This window comes from Ahaetulla prasina, chromosome 7 (genome assembly GCF_028640845.1).
Source record: "Ahaetulla prasina isolate Xishuangbanna chromosome 7, ASM2864084v1, whole genome shotgun sequence".
NCBI lineage: Eukaryota > Metazoa > Chordata > Lepidosauria > Squamata > Colubridae > Ahaetulla > Ahaetulla prasina.
In genome coordinates this window covers 24,723,649-24,745,752 of record NC_080545.1, presented here as the reverse complement: position 1 = coordinate 24,745,752, position 22,104 = coordinate 24,723,649, and the positions used below count along the sequence as shown (strand labels likewise).

Sequence of the window (22,104 nt, the reverse complement as noted above, 5' to 3'; positions counted from 1 at the left end):
GCTCAACTCTCTTAAGAGGTAGGATGTCTAATTTGGCATATTCTTACTATGAAGATGAATCATAAAGCCACTGTACTTTGTCAGAGAATCCTCTTTTTGGGCCTTGGCAAATTAAATAATCCATAAAAATCATGTCAAAGCCAGCTTGCGTATTTTTAAAATTGTGCAAATAATGCTTGAATATTGAGCTTTAACCTAGGTTAGAGGTGAGGAACTTGGAAGAATACAAGAACATATTCAGAGTGAGGATCACAAAGTGTGGGGGAGATACATCATCCTCAAAGGTAAAAGTGCAGGGTTTTTTTCCTCCAGACTGAACACATCACTCTTTTTATCATCTTGAATGCTCTTTTCTAGACATGCTCCAGTTTGTCCATGTCTTTCTCAAAATGCGATATCCAGAATTGGACATGATATTCTAACTGCAGTCTGATATGAACTAGAGAAGAAGGATATCTTCTCTTCATCTTGATACTCCATATTTAGATTTAACTCAGTTAAGTTCACCTTATCTGAAACTAGCTCACTAGAAAAGGCACTCATACATCATCTTCATACCAACTGAACCTTTGAACCCCACAAAACAGTGTTAATGAGGTATGGTTCTCATTTTTACATGTCGGCAACTTAGAAAATGATCCCATTGTGATCACAAATTTCTTAAGCACATTTATTCACATCCAATGCTATTGAGTGATCTGCAGCTTTGGGCAGTTTTTAAAATCACTTTGGACAGTGTTAGAAGAAATGCTATACGATCATAAGAAAATAAAGTGTATTTGCAGGTAGACTGTCCAAACATTGATTTTTCCTCCCCTTCCTCTCCACTTTTGCCAGTGCTTTTGCAGAGTCATTGCACAGTTTAATTTCTGAGAAGCTAGTGTAGCAATGTATCAATATAGAGAATTATTCCAACAACTGCTTTACATTCTACCGGTAAAGTGGTAAGAAGAATTACTGTTTTCTGTCCTACATTGGCTACATTAGGTTAGTTTGCTTATCTCATATTGCTAACTTGGTAATGTTTGTACAACATGCCGATTCGTGGCAAAAGTGATTTATAAGAGAGACGACTCATACAAAAACAGGCAAAACTATCACTTGAAACAATACAGGTAGTCCTCGACTTACAACAATTCATTTAGTAACTGTTCAAAGTTAAAACAGAAATGAATAAAGTAACTTACAGCCATTGCAGTATCCCCATCAAAGGTGGGTTTCAGCAGGTTCTGACCAGTTTTAGTGGAAATTTTGAGTAGTTTGGAGAACCAGTAGCAAAAATTCTGACTGGCCCCACCCCCATCTATTCTCTGCCTCCTAAGTCCCAGCTGATCGGGAGGAAATGGGGATTTTGCAGTAACCTTCCCCTGCCACGCCCACCAAGCCACGCCCACAGAACTGGTATTTTGAAAATTTGAAACCCACCACTGATCCCCATGGTCATGTGATCAAAATTTGGCCACTTGGCAAGTGACTCATTTTTATGAGGGTTGCAGTGTCCCAGAGTCATGTGATCACCTTTAGTGACCTGGCAAGCAAAGTCACTGGGGAAGCCAGATTCACTCAACAACAGTTGCTACTAACTTTAACAACTGCAATGATTCACTTAACAACTGTGGCAAGAAAGGTTGTAAAATGGGGCAAAATTTATTTAACAAATGTTTCACTTAGCAACATAAAGTTTGGACTCCATTATGATTATAAATGAAGAACTACCATTGAAATAAAATGCAGAACCCGTAAGCTATAAGCTACACTACAAACTTTTGCAAAACTGAAGCCTTCCTTGCAACAATAGATTATTTTTGGTCTTTTAATTGAACCAATTGAACCAATGGAAATTGTCCATAATTTTGATTATTCAAGAGAAGTTTTTCCATTCTTCCTGAGAAGACTCATCATGCTCTAGGAAAATACTTTCTTTTGAACTACACTGCTCAGAAATTATGTAAACTTTCTACTTACATTCAACTCTTCATCAAATGATTTTGAATGTATTTGATTCTCAGTTGCATATAAAAGAATTGCTGTTTGATGCAGCTATTTAGAGAATCAGACTTTTCTATTATCAAAATCAGGTATTGTTGTACTATATTTCTCTGTGTAAATTTCATCTTCACATGACTTTTGTTCTTGGAGCAATTATTGTTTTGAAAGGTTTCTGGTTTCTGGCACTCCCCCCTTCTAGTTTCCATACTGCTAATTCATGTTTATTCTGCCTTTTTATGCCTAATGCACATCACTTGAGATGGAGTGTTATCATTTTTCTTAACATCTATTGTGCATACTTACAGGGTCCATTTATTTTTGCACTGCACTTACTTAGTTTTTGTAGTGAAGCTAATCAATGCATGATGAGGGGGGTTGGCTTGTTTATCAGTTGATACTGATTTGGACTGAAAAGGAATGACTAGCTCAAGGGCAATTTCCATAGTTTAAAGAGGAGTAGAATCTACATCTCCCTGCTCCTAGTCCAGCACCATAACCATTTTACCAGGCTTGGCTGTTTTGAAGTGAAATTGAAACTCTCTTATATTCAATAAATTACAATGGATTTGTGTAGTGACCTTAAAATCCAAACATATTCATTTAAAATCAGTATTAGTGGCTACAATCCAGATGATATCTGCAAATATGGACAAAACCAAAGTGAAGAAGACAGATTCAGGGTCTTAGACTGAAAATGCTGGGTTAAAAACTGGATTCATATCTCTCTTTAGACATGAAGTTTCGGCTTCTCATGGTTTCTGCAAGGATGCAGGAAAATTTATGAAGGTAGTCCTTCCCTTATAGCCACATTTGGGTCCTGAAGTTATATTGTTAAATGGTATGGTCATTAAATGAGGCATCATTTAATTGCTTGACATAGTGTAAGCCGCCCTGAGTCTTCGGAGAAGGGCAGAATATAAATGCAAATAAATAAATTAAAAAAACAAATAAATAAAAACACCCAATTTTATGGCCAGATTTTGCTGTGGGTTGTTAAGTGAAACATCACATGACTGCAATTTTTAAACTTCAATTCAGACTTCCTTATTGATTTTGCTCATCGGAAAGCAGCTGGAAATGGAGATCAAGTATTAATAGAACACTGCAATGAGTTCTTGCCAAGCGCCTTGATCACAATCACATGACTGAAACTAATAAGTGTGAGGACTGGATGGAAGTCATATTTTTCAGTGCCATTGTAACTTTGAATAGTCATTAAATGAATGGTAACGTGTATTGCTCTCAGTCCCCGGAAAGATGACAAAAATCATATTTTCTATCATTGGCAGTCCATCAGATTTCTCGTCCCTCACTTCTCTGTCATTTAATTTCAGATTAAAGGTTCTAGTAGCTCAGGCAACTTCTCTGAGTGATAAAATTCATTCATCAATAAAAAATCTGCTTTCAGCTATAATAATTTGTTCTCAGCTATAATAATTTTTAATACAAGTTCATGCAGTTTCTGAATAGCATGTATGCAGTATTTGATTGAGGTTAATATAATGTTGTCGCTAATTAGTGTAACAAGTTCATGGTTTATATGTGGTTCAGATATGATTAGTGACTGCCCCTTGATTATATTTTTAGATACACTTTGAACTCAGATAGAATCCTTTTTGTAATTAGGGATTCTACAATTACCTAGGAAGTGTTAACTCATCTCCAGACTTTGTTGTCATGTATTCAAGTGGGGGATATTTTGTTGTGCTATGTATGTGTTAACTACCTTGGAAGGGACTAATGATTTGAGTATAAAAGATCATTGATTATCATTCACTTTGTTTGTTATGAATAACCCTCTGTGAAAACTTCATAATAGTTGGGGGGGGGGAAAATAAATGACAGTATTATAATAATTTTCACACTGAGGAATATCATTCTTCAAAACAAAACAATCACATATTGCAGGGTGGGAAACAGTGGTAAATCCTACCAGTTCGCACTGGTTCAATGAACTGGTACTAAAAAAAAGCTACCGGTTGGTCCGAACCGGTATTGCCGATGTTTAGCTGTGCCGATTTAGTGCTTTCTAGTGAATCTAAATCTAAATCGCGCAGCACAGCTGTTCCCCCCCCCTTGCTGTTCTATTTACCTTCCCAAGTCTCCTTTTTCGGCGCGCAGCGTGCATTTGGTGTGCATGTGCGTGCGCAGCATGCATTTGGTGTGGATTTTGCATACGCGCGCAGCATGCATTTGGTGTGCACTGCAGGCATGCACTGCGCATGTGTGGGCACCGAACCAGTGGCAAACCGGGGAGGATTTCACCACTGGTGGGAACTCTTCATTATAGCAATTCTAAAGGCTTTCTGACATAGCCAGGTTTTAGCAGCTTGTCTAAATGATTCCAGGATTGGTGCTTGTCTTCTTTGCTCCAAAGAAGAGGAGAGGCAATGCAGAAGGCCTCCTTGTGACCCCTAAATATATTGCTCCTTCAGAAATGGGTTTGAAAAAGTGTTGTCCCTCCTAAATTTAATGGGTAGGGAGAGACTTTTGGGTGAAGGTGGTGTTGAAGGTACACAGATTCTGAGCGATGGAGGGGTTTATAACTGGCATCTTGAATTGCACCTGAAAGCCAACCTAACAGCCAGTACATTCTTGCAATAATGGGCACCCAAAACCGATTGAGTTGCTGTATTCTAAAGCAGCTGTACCTTGATGGTCTTCAGTAGTAGTTTCCTGTACAGTGGATTGCAATAATCCAATTGAGAGATGACCAAGGCATGAGTGATAAGAGTAGGCTTGCTTTAATTTAGTAATGGTTTCAATAGGTACACAAGATCTGCTACATTATTTTGAATAGGAGCTGTTAGTCCAAGAACTTGTTATGAACTTTTTGCAGTCCAAGGAAGAATGACCACATTCAGAAACAAAGATGGAAAATTGCTGGTCTCAGCTAACAACCTATTTCTGATTTTCATGTTCAGAACTAATTTACGTAAAACATATGAATTATTTAATTCCCCACACATTTCCCACATACAGTAACAAAACATCAAAACGTGTTTTTTTAAAAAAAACCCTTTTCACATTTATCTTTGAAAAAAATCTAGTATGCTACATTGGTATTATAGGAAAATACCACTTCCTCACAATCCATATCAGATAAGCAAGTGTCCTAATGTGACATCGAAACTTTGCATTTCTTAAGATATAGAAACATATTTGTGAATTCCAGAATAGAGCTTGAATAATGTAGTATTTTAGCAATACAAAGAATGTGTTTGTTATCTGTCCTTCACGTCAGCAAATTCTCCGTTCCATTTTACAGAATTCTTGAGATGCACAAAAAAATTTCTTTCTTGTTAGCAACCAAAGCTTTTCTTGCAAGGGTTCCTTGTGAATAAGAACTGTTGTTAGATACTGCAAGTTTCTGTGAAACAAAGAATTGCCTAAATGTAACAACTGTAAAGCCATAAAAGCAATTCTAAGGGCTGATTTGTGTGTATGTTTGTGTGTGTGTGTGTGTGGCTTTGAACCGATGAATCGTAGCATTACAATCACATGTTTACAAATTGCAGTTGAGCAAATCTGTTACTTCTTTGTAGCTGCCTTCAATGACATTGTATTCTCTAGATGCTGGGCCAAACCCCCCCTAATTGGAGAGAATGAATTAAGAATATCACAGAGATCCTTCTGGATTGGGCAGACTTTGCTAACATAACCTTTTCTCCCTTTTGTTCTGCACAACTGAGCATGCCTCATGGAGAATGGGTGTAGCTACAATTTGTTTTCCAAGAAAAGAGGAATCTTTCCAAGAAGCTATCGTGATATTCCCAATCTTGGCTTGTTTTTCCTCTTACAACTAGGACGAGAGCAAAATAATAGGAGATGATCTGTGTCTAGAGGCATATCACACCCACACCCTTATTAAGCCAAGGAATCATGCCATGGTAATGGCACATGGAAAGAATCAGGTCAGTTTACAATACTGAGAGATAGACTTTTAAGTTTTCACCAGGCTTTTTTTTCTTATTTAGCTTGTCATATAGGAAAGTTGTTTTGTTTTCATATTCATTTAACTTTCTTGATTGGTATATATCAGTGGTAGTCAACCTGGTCCCTACCGCCCACTAGTGGGCGTTCCAGCTTTCATGGTGGGCGGTAGGGGTTTTGTCCGATACTGAAGCTCTTTCCTTTTTTTTTAATTTAATTGACTTTTTTAAAAAAATTCATAGCATTATTTAAAAACATTTTCATTAGGTTTTCATAAAATTCCCCATGACAATTTAAATTTCTGAAAATATACTATTTGTATCGCCCACGCATAAGTTTAGTTCACATTACATAAGTGAAACTAAATGGCGCTATATAGTGCAACTGCAAACAAAAGAGCCTCGTCCCAGAATAGCTCGCGCATCTCCCCCCCACACTACCCAGCTGTAATAGATAAGCAGAGCTGGTAGCCGTGGCCCCCCCCAACCCAATCCACAATGCACGAGAGGCATGTGCAGACGACGATACACGGTGCATTACTGTGGAACCGGTGGGCGGTTAGAACATTTTACTACTAACAGAGATACAAAAGTGGGCGATAGGTATAAAAAGGTTGACTACCCCAGTATATATTATGTGCTTAAAATTCCACTGGTAAACTTGTATGCAATGACTGAACTAATAGTTCCTTGGATATTTAATTGTGTCGATGTGCTTGTAACCTTTTGAACTGGAGCATGTGCTCAGTCTTTTCTAATGAAACTAGATAGATGAAGAAGTAGTAGTTTCCAAAATAGTAAAAATTTTGTTTTGATTTGGTTTAGTCAAGATTGATTCCAATGTGAATTATGTTATTGAGCATAATAAAACTCTTGTGCACAGCCCTGGGGATGAAACCAATGAGTGGGGCTTTACTATGGAAAGTGTTATCAGGCATCACGTAGCTTGGTCATGGCCAGCTGGAAAACTCAGTTTCACTAAATTCTGTGTAGTTTAGCTCTCAGGCACAAAGCTGAAGGCATGGATGTATCCACATAGTTTTTCTGGAAAGTGGCTTGCTTTTGTCTTTTTCCACAAGGTGGTGTTTTTTTTTTTTCAATTTCCCAGTCTACAAGGTTGACTCAGCCTTCCATCCTTCCAAGGTCAGTAAAATGAGGACCCAGATTGTTGGGGGCAATATGCTGATTCTGTAAACTGCTTAGAGAGGGCTGTAAAACACTGTGAAATGGTATATAAGCCTAAGTAGTATTGCTATTGGTACTTCAGCATCTTGATAAATCTCCCTTACAAGTATTAAGTAGGTGCAACATGGCTCAACTTCTGAACTAAGACAGTGTCACTTTAGTGCTATTACATGCTGATATTTTCAAAAACAAAAGATAGATGGGATTATTAACAAACTAAATAGTTGGCTTTTTATCCATTAATTCTTTATTAACGGTATTAACAGCTCTGTGTTTAGGAGATGAATTCCACAGAAATAGTAAAATTTTCTTGAGTTTTCTAGCTTGCCATGATCAAGCTACATGATGCCTGATAAGACTTTCCATAGTAAAGCCCCACTCGTTGGTTTCATCCCCAGGGCTGTGCACAAGGAGTATTATTATGCTGATTCATGTTGGAATCAGCAAAACGTTTTATAATCCCTCAGGGGCATAAAAAGAAGAAGAGGGCTTGGGAGGAGAAAATTTGAAAATAGTGTTTGGAATGCAGAACTGTGCAAAAAACAACTTCAACAAATAAAACACTCACTTTTAACTAGTTTCCCTCAATTGCTTCAGATTCTTCATTTTTTCTTTCTCTCACATGCTTTCAATTCAAAGACACACTTCTGAAAATAAAACCAGGGAAGGGGTTGCCAGTACAAAAATACAGCAAAGGCTTTCCATATAACAATAAACCCACCAGAATTTTGTTACGTTTCTTTATGGCAGGGGTCCCAACCTTCGGGCTGTGGCCGACTACTGGGGCACATGTGCTCATGCTCCATTTCTGCAAGTGGTGGGTACGCGTGCCTGCTGCTTGCACAAATATAGCTGCACTCGTGCATGCTTGCCCATCACTCGCTCCAAACCATTTCCTCTTTCCCCCCACCAGTCCTCAAAGCCGAAAAGATTGGGGAACTCTGCTTTATGGGGTATTCTTGGGAATGTCATAAAAATTCAAGATAGCAATGTCAAACCATAGCTAGTGAGAGAGGGAGAGATTTGCTTGCAGTATTATTTTTAAAAAACAGTTGAAGAAAGGCAATTCAGAAATAGCCTGTAAAGTTTTCTTAAAACTTATTACTGATATAATTCTTTGTGTGTGCTCTACACTGAAGACTATCCCTGGAAGCTTCTTACCTTTAGTCTCTGTTGTTCTAATTGAACTCAAAAGGGTTTGACTAGGAAGCACTTAGTCTAGAGTAAGACAGTGGGAGAGATTTCCAAAATTTTGTAATGAACAATCAAAATGATTTTTTCAAAGACTTTCAGGATGATTGGGACTATGCTTCTGACTAACAAGTTTCTTTAGTCAGCTCCATAGAATTTCAATTGGGTTAAGGTCTGGGCTATTCCCAAGCCATTCCAGCAGTGGAATATGATCATCTTGAAACTCCAAAAAAAAAGTGGTATTCTTAGCCATCAAACATCAAAAATACACTTTTCCCAAAAGGTTTCCACAATTTTGGCCACAACTGTACTTTCCAGCATAAAATTCCTGGATTTCTACAACAGGATAAATTACTCAATGCACTACTTCATTAAATCTCAATGTCCAACACTTACAAATCCTTTACTAGGTGGGTTAGCAACATATATTTTAGAAAAAGAACTTTAAATGTTCAAATTGTGAAATATCAGTCTCTGCCAAGATATGTAACATTTGGTATAGCATATGTAGTTGAGTTCTAAGCATGTTTAAATGGAGCAAATATGCACAGGACCAATATTGCTTAAATGGAGCAAATATGCACAGGACCAATATTCGTAGTCTTGATTGTTTTGCTTCTAGATTGCATTGGGTGATGACAGTGGCTATTATTGTTTGCAAGGAAAAAAGATTCTGAATCACCCAAGGTTAACTTAAATGATCAAAGCCTTGTACATTTATTGTGAAAGCTTGTTTACTGCTAGTGGCGCCTGGAGCAATCTTTTATAGCATTGTAAATTGGTAGATTTTAATTAATGATGTACATTAGAGGATTACATTATAGCATATCAATATTTGGCAGGCATAATTAGCATTTGATATATCTAGACAGGATGGCAGAGACTCTAATGAATAGAGGCTCCAATCTGGTCACCAGGGGCCCAGAATTCAGATTGTGATGCTCCCAAGGCAACCTTGCCTTGAAGACATTGAAGATAGGGAAGCAAATTAAGGAGACTGATTCTCTGGCTATTTGTCAAGGTAGGTTGGAAAGAGGTATCACTTGGGGATAATCCTTGGGTGGATACAAAATACAAAATTTGTTATGTAACAACCACATTTGTGGTTGTTACAAAATAATTAAAGACAAAACTTGGGATAGTTTCCCTGTCCCTCAAGAAAGCATAACTAAGGTCCATATATTAGAAATATTTTAGCTTTAATTAAGATATTCAGGACTGTTCTGTGAAAATGCAGTCTGAACAGGAGAATCTGGGAACAGTTCAGTTTTTTCTTTAGGTATTTTGTTCCTGCAAGATTAATCCAGGGAACATTTATAAAGTGTTGCTGTTGCCCCTATATGAATTAAGGTTTCTCTGATTCTGAACTGGATCTGCTGGCTACATTCAAGTGATTGTCCCTTCCTACATAAGGAGTTAAGTGTATGTTGGCCTTCTACAACTTTGAGTGAGTGGTTATGTGCCATCAAGTCACTTTTGGCTCCCAGTGGCCGCATAGAGTTTCTCCATGACAATGAATGCCTAACCTGCTCTTTTAGGTCTTCCAACAGGGCACTCGGTTCCATTGTAACTGAGTCCATCACTTTCCTGCTGGCCATCTGCATCTCTTTCCTTCCACTTTTCCCAGTATTAGAACTTTTTCCAGAAAGCCAGATCTTCACATGTCATGTCTGAAGTAGGATGTCTGAGCCAGTCATTTGTGCCCCAAGTGAACTCAGGCTTGATCTGTTCCATGATCCATTCATTTGTTTTCTTAGCTGCCATGGTATTCTCAGACTTTTCCAACACCAAAGTTCAAAAACATCAATACTCTTCTACCCTCTTTCTTCAAAGTCCAATTTTTGCTTCCATAGAATGTCATGGGGAATTCCATGGCTTGCGTAGTTGGGATCTTTGTAGGTACAGGCACACCACAGAATCTCAATAAATCCAAGAGCTTCATGGCTGCTTTACCAAGTACTAATCTGAAATATATCCCTTTACTGCTTGATCCTTCACTGTTAATAGTTGACCCTAAACGGCAGAAGCTATCAACCATTTACAGACCTTCCTTCCCAAAGGGTCTGCCTCTTTATCGTCTTTATATTAAATTTGAATCCCATTTCTTTTCACTGTGTTCCTTAATTTTTATTGCTAGAGCCTGCAGATCCTTTGGGGTTTTTCTATCAGATAGTGTTATCAGCTTAGTAAAAACTATTGACATTTTTTTCTTTCAGTGTTAAAACCATGCTCAGCTTCCTCCAGTCCATCGTCCCTTAATATCTATTCAGCATGTAAATTGAATAAATAAGGGAAGCATATACAGCCTTGTCACATTCTTTTGCCATCTTAGAGCTAATCTGTTTTACTTTGTTTTTTCTGTATTGGTTTCCTGATGTGTATATAAGTTTCTCATGGTGGCAAGTTATATAAAGATGAATGTTTATGACAAATGGATAGATGGTATGCTGATTTATCTACCTGTTACAAAGTTTGCAGGTATTCTGTGCTATCTTGATCAACTTTATATAGTCCTGGGGAAGAGATAGTGCTTGTGGTCCATTCCTTTCCTGAGAACAGAAAAATAAAACTTTATTTTAGTTTGTATTTGATTTGTTTTAACTAATCACTAACAAAAATAAATATCTATTTATCAGTCTATCTATCTATCTAGATCAGAGCTGTCAAAGTCGCGGCCCGCGGGCCAGATGCCTCACACGCTGGCCACACCAATGCCCGGTTTAGTGAAGTGGAAAAAAGTCCCAATATGTCACATGATGCCACCATGACGATGTGAGTTTGACAGCCCTGATCTAGATAGTTAAGTAGCAGATCATAGTATAGAACTGCTAAGATAACACTTTTAAGGAATGCTACAGAGAGATTTAAATTCACAAGAAACTGGGGAATGTTTTGGGAGAAGTTGAACCTGCAGAACAGAGATGGGTTTCCCTTGAACTGTGATGGAACCAGGATGCTGGTCCTAAAATGAAAAACATAAAAGGGCAATTTTAAAATTGATCTGTAGGAGAAATCCAGTCGGTGCTGGCCAATAATTTTGTCAGTGATGGAGCTGGTGTCCATACCAAAATATAATTATTATCATCATCATCTAATGGTTGTAAACAAGAACATAAAACCCAGTGAAATAGTGAGAGACAGTGATTCCTGAATACAGATTTGTCCTGAATACAGAACAGAAAAGGATGAGATGGGAGTGATGTTGTTTAAAAACGCATTTTAAGATGAGATTCCTGTGATAAAATATTACAGTTGATCCTGAGAGAATGCATGCAGAGGAGAAATTATTGTAATAACGGGAGGCTTCAATTATCTGTGCATAGATTGGGGGCATTCAAGCATGGATCATGACAAAGAAACCAGACTGTTAAACAATTGTAAGTGATTGTGCCTTAGAATAGTCTTGGAATCAGTTAGAGGGGAAAGAACTCTACACTTAATTCTAAGTGGTGTCCAGGATCTGCTGTGAGATTCAGCTGCTGTAGAACCAGTTGGAAACAGTGACTCTAATGCTCTTACATATAGCAACCACACAAATGAAAAACTGCTAGTAAGGTCCAACACTGTCACTGATGACTCAGCAGGAGAAGCCTTTCAGAAATGAGAGAACTTTTGCAAAAAGGCACCAAAAGGGAAAAGTGAAGAGACTCGTATCACTTCATCGTGCCTGAAGGTTAATTAAAACCATAGTAACTAATTCTCTGCTAGACCGTATTCTGCATTGGAAGAACAGAGCAACCAAATGGAGGAAAAAGGCCAACATCAGAGGTAGAATTCAGCCGGTTCGGATTGGTTCAAGCGAACCGGTAGTGTCGATTATCAGTTGGCCCCGCCCCTGCTCTATCCTGTCCATTATTTTCTGCTTTGTAGCTCATTTCAATTGTGCGGCACAGCTGATTCCCCCCGCCCTCACTGTTCTATTGCAAGTTGGAAGGTAAGCACCATTGCTGACTTGGAAGGTAAGCAGCTGAGCTTCTAAATGCTCCATTTTCAGCGGTGTGCTCAAGCATACTCACACTCATCCAACCAGTTATTGAACCGGCAGCATTCCATCACTGGCCAACATGGCTTCCTATTAGCATCTGGGAAGCTATAACAGTTAAGAAGTCATCCTTCCAGATAAGGAAAAATTGTAAGGAAAAAAGGAGCTCAAACTCTGATCAGCACCCTTCCCTCCAAATGTAAGCGATGATAAGGACTGCAGAAATAATATTTGAAGAACATATGGGAAAAACTTTTAAAGGAAACAAGAATAATTTCTTTACATATATTTGAAACACAAAATGAGCAACAGAAAGAGCTGTCCTGTTGGAGGACAAAGAAGTGAAATGGATGTTTGAGGAGGTTATGAAGATTGCAGGGAACCTCAATGAGTGCTTTGTCTCTATCTTTACTGCAGAGAATACAGAATAATATGTACCTGTTCTTTTGGTTCTCGGGGAGGAAAGAGAAACAAAGCAAATTGCGCTAACAAGTCAAGCTATTTCATGACGTCTCGACCAAATGCATTGTAACCAATCACCAATTTCTGATGACATATGCTTTTAAACTGAAATCGCTGATTTCTTTATAAAAATATGTAATATCTTACTCAAATTAATTGCAGTGCATAAGACTAGAAACTAGAAAGGTATCCAGAGGAATTCTCGGAAATTCCCTTTCCATGTGTTTGAGACAGATTGATAGAAAGGCATATTGTAGAATTGCAGCTTCATTGGTAGTTAAGTAGCATGGTTATATATGGATGTTTAATGATAATGATGTGCAAAATAAAGTTAAGTTCTAATAAAGTTGCATTTTTTTCATGAATGAACAGTCATCATGGTTTGAAAATAGAACTAAAATAAATTCCTGTTTTCAGTTTGAAAATAAAGTGAAACATTTGAGATGAATTTTAAAATATATTTTGATTTTGTTTCAGTTCAGCATATGATACCAAAACAAGGCAGAAGGTGGCAGTCAAAAAACTTTCAAGACCTTTCCAGTCCCTTATTCATGCTAGAAGGACTTACCGGGAGCTTAGATTACTCAAGCACATGAAACATGAAAATGTGAGTGGAAAGATTGTGTTATGTAAGCCTCCAATAGAAATGGCAATTTGTCTTTTGTTCGGTTTTACTGAAGCAGTAATCAGAAAATCCCACATTCATAATAGAAGGATAATTTAGCAGAAGCACTTGAACACTTTGTTATATTGTTGTGTATCCTCAGTTAACCTTACATTCAAGTGAAGATCAGGTTTGGGGTTCTAATAGAAGCTAGCTTTAGCAGGTCTGAGCAGTTTGATTCACGTAACCTTTTAAGTGTTCATTATAAGAGGACTGGAATATTGGTAAATGAAGAGTACCGAAGAATAAAGATATACTACATTTTGTTTTTGATCTCCACCACCACCCCTTCCCCCAGAACTGTGGCTTTAATTATTTTGGGCAGTTGACAGTCATAGCATTAAAGATATTGTAAAGTTATTTCTGCAAAATAAGTGCAGTAAAAATGCATTTATTTTAGTGTTTTGGTGAAGGTTGAATTTTGAGATACAAAGGCAGAAAAAATGCATTTACCAACAGTGTAGAACTTTTTTTTATATGATTAGCATCAACTGCTAACCATTCAAATTGTACCACACACAAAAAATCAGTTCATTTATAATGTAAGATCAAATAGCCTAATTGATATACAGGGATTCACTTGAAAGGTTTTATTACATTAAGTTTTTTTCTTGCTTAAGAAAAAGCTGAGCTTGCTTTGCAATAATTATAGAGTACAGAACTAGTTCAGCTATAATAGCGCTAATAATTTCAAAAAAGATGGGTCTCATGTATTCCATTCTTTCTTTTGATCCTTTCACACCTATTTTTTCAGATGGCCAGATTAAATTTGTCTGTTCCATCCAATCTTGAAAAGCCAGGATGGTGCAGACATATCATAGTTTTACTGCAAATTAAAGTGACAAACCAGACTAACTCTTAATTTGGGCATAGATTGTGATGTAGAACAGAGTGCCATTTCCCCCCCCCCCCAGGTTGAATCTTCTCCAAATGAGGAGTATATATGTTTATAGTAAACGTATCTACAATGCTGGTTGTGTAGAAACCAGTGACAATATCAGTATCTTTATCCTGCCCTATAAATCCATATTTCCATGTTTTACTCTATTGTTAAATGCTTTATTTAAAAAAAAAGGGTAAATGAAAGGTGGTGACTTATTTGAAGCATGATAGGAGGTAGGTAGACATAGTATTGAACAGGCAGATACTTCTTAAAAACCTGTTCCTGAGTTGGGAGCAATTTGAATCTGAGCTATGAGAAGAAGAAGAAAAATCAGTCCTAATTAACCTGTAAGTACAATTGCACTCTTAGTAATTAGAATTCAGCAGTTATAAACAACTGATATTGTTGACTAAAGTATGCCAAATCTCCATTTCTAGTCTCCATTGTCTTTGTCTAGCAACCTGCAAATACAGAGTGTAAAATCCTGTAGTATCTTATGCATTTCATTAGGTAAAATAGAAATTATTATTTTTTGTTTCAGGTTATAGGATTACTAGATGTTTTTACACCTGCAGCATCAATAGAAAATTTTAACGAAGTGTAAGTAAAGTTTAAAATAAAATTGATAGTTGGCAACTTACTGGGATGTGTAGCACTGGCATTAGATAGTCAAAAATGTTTACAAGTAGAATTAATTTCAGTGATACAATGAAATATGTGATTAACTTTTTCTGTTGCATCTGTCAAATCTCAAAATATTCAATTGTGATGAAGTACACCTATCGGAATACATTTTTCTGATAGGAAGAAAGTTAAAAGGGATTTTGGTTTGCTACAGGAAGTAGGATGTTGTAAGATGAATCATCTTTTGTTGAATCTTCTTTTGTACGGGCAGTAATTTAAAATGTTTTTAAAGGAATGTTAAATGGATTAAGATGCTTAAGAAAACAACTCACTTAGAGCATCTTAGTAACTAACCACTTTCTTATCATATAACCTTGTGTTAAGTTGATTAGCTTTTGGCATGCTACAGGACTTGGTATTTCTTGTTTTTGCCCCAGAAAACCAACCTGGTTATGCCTCTGAGAAATTTTACATGCTATAGTAAATTAAAAGGTAAATAGGGTACTTTAGGCAAGTTTGTATAGTATTGTTTGCATTCCTCTACCCCCGTAAAGCATTTTGAAGCTGGCTCTGCAATTGACTTCATTCCTGCTGGCCTGGAATGATAATTTTTACCTTTGTAGTTAAATAATAATAACAAAAACAAAAAGCCCTTGGTTAAGACTTGACCTGTTAAGGTTTTACTTAACCCAGACTGTGAATCGAATTGAAGATTAAATCGACAGCAACATCATCATCATCATCATCATCATAATAGCCTGTATCCAAAAAGTCATGGGAACATAAAGTGGAAAAAATTATAGAAAATGAGAAGGTGAAGATCTTTTGGGACTTTCGAATACAGACGGATCGTCACTTGGAACACAAGATGTAACAGTTGTGGAAAACTGAAACGTACAATTTATTGACATCGCGGTACCAGGAGATGCCAGTGTTGAAGAAAAAGAACGGGAAAAAATCATAAAATAACGCAACCTGGCCATCAAAACTACATGGCTATGGCTGAAACATGTAACAGTGATACCCATTGTCATTGGGACACTTGGTACCATGTCCAAGAATTTTATAAGATACATCAACAAATTGCAGCTTCCTGCAATAACACCAGCAGAACTGCAAAAAACTGTGCTACTTGGAACATTGTACATCTTAAAAAGGTACTTGGTTGATACCTAGGAAGCTGGCAGCAACCCATATCAACCATTAGCACCAGTCAATGGTATTTGTGATGGATTTTTGAATGTTCAGTTGACTGAGTTTCATGTTTAATGAATAAAAATGATAATACTACTACAGTTTCCAAAGGGACTCACTTTCGCCACTACTGTTCAACATTGCATAAATTCCACTGTGATACCAAATCTCAAGCCAATATGGCAAGATAAATCATCTACTATACATGGATAACTTAAAAATGTATGCAAAAATCCCCACTGATACTCAATACTCAACACAGCTCAACTGTTCAGCAGCAACATTAAAATGAACTTTGGACTTGAAAAATGTGCTATATTATCCATGCAGCGAGGAAAAATAGGAAAAATAGAAGGAATAAAACTGGGTAATGTAAGCATAGTGAAAGCATTAGCCAAGGATGATGGTTACAAATACCTAGGCATATTGGAAGCAGATAACATCTTGAATGTAAAAGTCAGAGTCAACACAAAAGGAATACATCAGGATGGTCCACAAAACATTAAAATCAAAGCTGAATGCTGGAAACATAATTAAAGCCATTAATACATAGGCAGTTCCAGTGATACGCTACCCAGCTGGAATCATCACCTGGACTTTGGCTGAACTAGAAAACTTGGACCGGAAAACACACAAACTTTTGAATATGTTAAAAATAAAAGGCAGAATATAAGGAAAAACAGCTGGATGACAGATTAAATTGATAGAAAACCAAAGCTTTGCATGGAGAATGAAAAACATTGAAGGAAAATATGATAACAACTTGACTTGGGCATGGCTTAAGATGGGAACCATCAAGAAAGAAACGAAAGGTTTAATACTTGCTGTTCAAGAACAAGCACTACAAATTAATACCATGAAAGCGAAGATACAAAAAACCACTGACAATCCAAACTGCCGACTTTGCAATGACAAAGTTAAAACAGTTTCACATTTAATACGTGAGTGCAGCAAAATCGTGCAAACTAATTACAGAGTTAGTCATGACCAAGTTGTTAAATTAATCCACTGGTCATTATGTAAAAAATATGACTTACCTGTATCTAAAAAGTCATGGAAACATAAAGTGGAAAAAGTTGTCGAAAATGAGAATGTGAAGATCTTGTGGGACTTTCAAATACAGATTGTCATTTGGAACACAACATGCCAGATATCACAGTTGTCGAAAACTGAAGCATACAATTTATTGATATTGCTGTACCAGGAGATGCCAGAGTTGAAGAAAAAGAACTGGAAAAAATCACAAAATATTGCGACCTGGCCATCAAAACTATGCGATTATGGATGAAACATGTAAAAGTGATAATGCTTTGGGACTTAAGAATTTAGACAGACAGGCACCTGCCACACAACTTAAGAGGCACCTGCCACCCCGGACTTAACAGTTGTTGATAAGAAAGACAAAAAAGTCTGGATAGTAGATGTGGCAGTGCCTGGAGACAGCAGAATAGAAGAGAAAAAATTGGAGAAGACAACAAAATACAAAGACCTATAAGTAAAAATAGAATGGCTATGGCAAAGGCAAGTAAGGGTAGTACCAATAATAATAGGTGCCTTGGGTGCAATCCCAAAACAACTGGAACACCATTTGAACACCATAGGCATTGACAGATTTGCCATCAGTCAATTGCAGAAGGAGGCTTTACTTGGAACAGCTTCCATCCTAAGACATATCTGTAACACCCAGATTTGCCTATCCCAGGTCCTTGGTAAGGACTCAATAGGTAGACAAAAATGCCAAACCCAGTCTGAACATCTGGCTGACTGTGGGATGATTAACAACAACAACAACAATAATAAACAACACCCTCCTTGTTGCTGCCAAGAAATGTCCTTGTCCTTCAGTGCTTTCAGTAAAAAGTATGCATTTGCCCATTTTGAAAATGTCTGAGCCATTAGTATGGAATAAAAGCTGTCTGACCAGCAAGTTGTCACTCTTAAGCAACAGTTAGAGCATGATACCATGGTTTTACTGCTAGATTTTCCCAGCAGTGATAGCCATGGGTGTGTATTGAATTGAAGAGCCACTGCATTAGGTGGAAGTGGAGAAAGAGTAACAGCTTGTTTGACCCAGAAGCTAGGGTGGTCTGAGGCAAGAGTTTGCCGCATGTTAGTTACATAAGCAGGAAACAAATAACCTCGTCAATTTATTTCAGTACTGGAATTGTGAAATTGACTAAAAGGTGGGACTTGCCTGTAAGAGTGCCTTATGAACTCTACTAGTAACCTCCAGTGTTGAATAGGGGAAGGCAAGGATTCCTATGAGAGAGAAAATGTCTGTATCCTAAACGTGTAGTCTTACAGCAGTACAGACTCCAAATATATAGTTTAAGAGGTGCTGTAGCTGAGCTGGTACAACATACAGATAGCAGCTTGAGGACAATTTGTCCTAACACACTTGTGTGATGAAGTTGGATCCATGCAGTTGCCATTTTTGGAAGACCCTTAAGTATGAATTGAGAAGTTCCGTGGAAATATGGAGACTATATAAATATATATAAATATAGGGACGCGGTGGCTAAGACGCTGAGCTTGTTGATTGAAAGGTCGGCAATTCAGCAGTTCAAATTCCTAGTGCCACATAATGGGGTGAGCTCCCGTTACTTGTCCCAACTTCTGCCAACCTAGCAGTTCGAAAGCATGTAAAAAATGCAAGTAGAAAAATAGGGACCACCTTTGGTGGGAAGGTAACAGCTTCCGTGCGCCTTTGGCATTTAGTCATGCCGGCCACATGACCACGAAAACGTCTTCGGACAGCGCTGGCACTTTGGCTTTGAAACGGAGATGAGCACTATCCCCTAGAGTCAGGAACGACTAGCACATACGTGCGAGGGGAACTTTTACTTTTACCTATGGAAATATCAATAGCCTGTTCATTTGAGTCTCAGCGCAGAATCTCCATTGGTGGGGCATACTTAATGCAAGCAGTAAATTACTTCCAGTAATATATACTATAATGATTTTCTTTTCTGAGCCAAGGTTGGGATATGTTTTGAAAGGATGATTGGAAATCCATAGCCTGGTACTTCATACAACTAGAGTTTTGATTAGTAGTCCCTTATTTGGATTAATAAATAAATAATATTGTTGACATTTTATTCTCCTAGATAGGCGGTCCACAATCTTTTTGGCATCAGGGATGGGTTCATGGAGGACAACTTTTCCACAGATTGGCAGGATGTTGGTTTTGGTTTTGCTCGCTGGAGGAACAGCTGCTCACCTCCAGCTGTTCCTAACAGGCCACGGACTAGTACTGGTCTGTGGCCTGAGTGTTGGGGACCCCTGCCCTAGATGACCTAACATTTATTTTCCAATATTTCCCTATATGAGCAGTGGGAAATTTATGGCTATTCAGATACATATTTCTGGAGTCTAATTCCCATGGTCTCTAATGACTATTTTGAATACTAGGTTAGAGAGGAATTGGAATTGGAACCTTTGCTTTGAGGTAATCTTTCCTCTCTGAAGCAGTTTCTTAGTGGGTGAGGGAGGTTACACTGTCCCTTGCCTTTGTCCTTCTCTTGTATGCTATTGGCTTAAACTTCCACCAAAATCTTGCAGCCACAAGTTTCCTTCTCACGGGGAAAATCTTCTTTTCATCAGAAGTGAACCATTGAATCTGATTTCATGGTTGTGTTTAATTATCCCTAATTTCCCTCTGTCAATTAAGATTTCAGATTTGGCCATTAATCAGCCCCTAGTTGTATCAAATGCTCGCAAGATTCACAGCCTTGAAATTTAAATTGTACTAGTGAAATATATACAGTTATAATAAAGTTTTCAAAGCAACGTTAAAAGCAATTACGGTTGAAAAATGATTGAATCTATAAAACCATTAGGGCTGTAATTAAAAAAAAAACCTATTAAGACTGTGAACTCACTGAGGATTACTTTGCAGTTGACAAGAAATTGCACTGTAAATGTCTTCATAATCTTGGTTTTGATTTGCAGGTATCTTGTCACCAATTTAATGGGTGCTGACTTGAATAATATAGTGAAGTGTCAAAAATTGACAGATGACCATATACAGTTTCTTATATATCAGTTACTTCGAGGACTAAAGGTAAAAGCCATGGGGACATTTCATTTAATTATTTATTTTAAAGTATTTGTAATCCATCGCAATCCAGTAGGATTTTGGGCAGTCCACTACATCATACATTCAAAGCAAAAGTAAGGCAATAAATTTCATATACAAATAGTAACAATCATCAATTGAAATCTTATGAATGAAGGCAAATATTTATAAATATATAAATGTCCCATGATAATGCTGCAGTGTCCAATTTGGGTCGGTCACCAGGACCGCTAGAGAGACGTTTCCTGAAGATGGACTCCAACGTGAGCTGAAACCTCAGACGACAAAACCTCTGGTACCGGCGACCGACCCAGATTGGATCCTGCAGTTGAAATGTTACACATTTTATATACTTTTTAGAGAAGCTAAACTGAAGACCGAATGCTTGCTGACTGATTTTTGAAAATGCCTGTAGAGTAGGAGCCATCTGCACCTCTGGTGAGAGAATATTTCATAAAGCTGAAGTAAAAGCGACTGTTTCAATAACGCTGGAACGTTTTTCTTCTTCTTTTTCTTTGTGCTGTCCTTATTGTTTACAGCTACAAATAGCACTAGACTTACAGCCATTCATTTAGTGACTGTTTAAAGTTATAATGGTAATGAAAAAAAGGACCATTTTTCACAATTATGCAGCATCCCCATGGTCATGTGATCAAAATTCAGATGCTTGGCAACTGGCATGTATTTATGATGGTTGCAGTATCCTGGGGTCCTGCGATCACCTTTTGTGACTTTCTAACAAGTAAAGTCAATGAGAAAGCCAGATTTACTGAACAACCATGTTACTAACTTAACAATTTCAGTGATAAAACTGTGGCGAGAAACATTGTAAAATGGGACAAAACAACTGCCTTACTTAGCATGAGAAATTTGGAGCTCAAGTTGAGGTTTTTTTTAAAAAAAAATTTTTTTTGAAAGGAATTGAGAATACATCTTTCAGTTGGTAAATTTTAACTCCAGTGTGTAAGCTGACACCCAATGAATAAATAGTCACATTTATTTACTTGAGATCTTCCTTATAGCAAGAACTGTTGAATCAAATATTGTATGCTTTTTATTTCAAGGGATGCTGCTTATTTGATTTACAACATAAAATTAATTGCACTACAGTGCTTCTCCTTGCAGATTTCAGGGTTAATGATCCAATTTGGAAAGATATTGAATGTGAAGCCTACCATTTCAAAACTACTTTATCAATTAATTAATTAATTAAACAAACTTGCATAACTGTCCATCTACCAGAAGGAATTCTGGGGAGCAAATAGACTAAAAATACAATACTCTAAAAATAAAAAAGAACATTTAATACAATAAAACTCACATTCATCTATCAGCCACTATGCCAGCTCCATCAACATCCTGGCCTCAGTGCCTTGAGAAAAGCCAAGTCTTCATTGCATTCCTGGAGGCCCACAGAGTCAGGACCATCCATATCTCCTGTCTCCCTCACAGAACAACTCTGTGCAGTTTCTAAATAAGTTATAGAAAGAAGAGAGGGAAGGAGGGAGGAAAGGAGGGAGAGAGATATGATAGAGACCGAGAGATTGTGATTGAGATTTCCCTGTGTTCTTACCAGCATTACAATTCTGTATTTTGACTCATGGAAAGCTGTTTCATAAGGCAGGCACATTCATGACGGAGAAGGGACTATTGTATGTGGTTATGTATTGAGTTATATTTTGACTTGGAAATCAATTGATTTTCCCTTTCTTCATTATATTGTTGTTAAACATACCTCATACATTGTATTATTTTGGTACAATGGCATTTATGTTGCATAGTATTGACTAAAGATTATTAATACTCCGATGTTTACACATCAAATCTTTTTGAATCTGATAGTTGGAGGTTAGCTATGGCTCTCCAGTAGAACTAAGAATCATAGAACTGAGTATTTGAAAAGGACCCAAAGCATAATCT

General features: G+C 37.4%; 1 protein-coding gene across 1 annotated transcript in view; it reads left to right on the top strand.

Annotated features, from left to right (window-relative positions):
• Positions 1–22,104, top strand: part of MAPK11 (mitogen-activated protein kinase 11) — a 40,944-nt gene that overhangs the window by 4,342 nt on the left and 14,498 nt on the right. Inside the window, exons 2-4 of the mRNA XM_058190290.1 lie at positions 13,219–13,348; positions 14,830–14,888; positions 20,058–20,169. Coding sequence (XP_058046273.1) covers positions 13,219–13,348; positions 14,830–14,888; positions 20,058–20,169 — 301 coding nt within the window. The remainder of the gene's footprint in view (positions 1–13,218; positions 13,349–14,829; positions 14,889–20,057; positions 20,170–22,104) is intronic.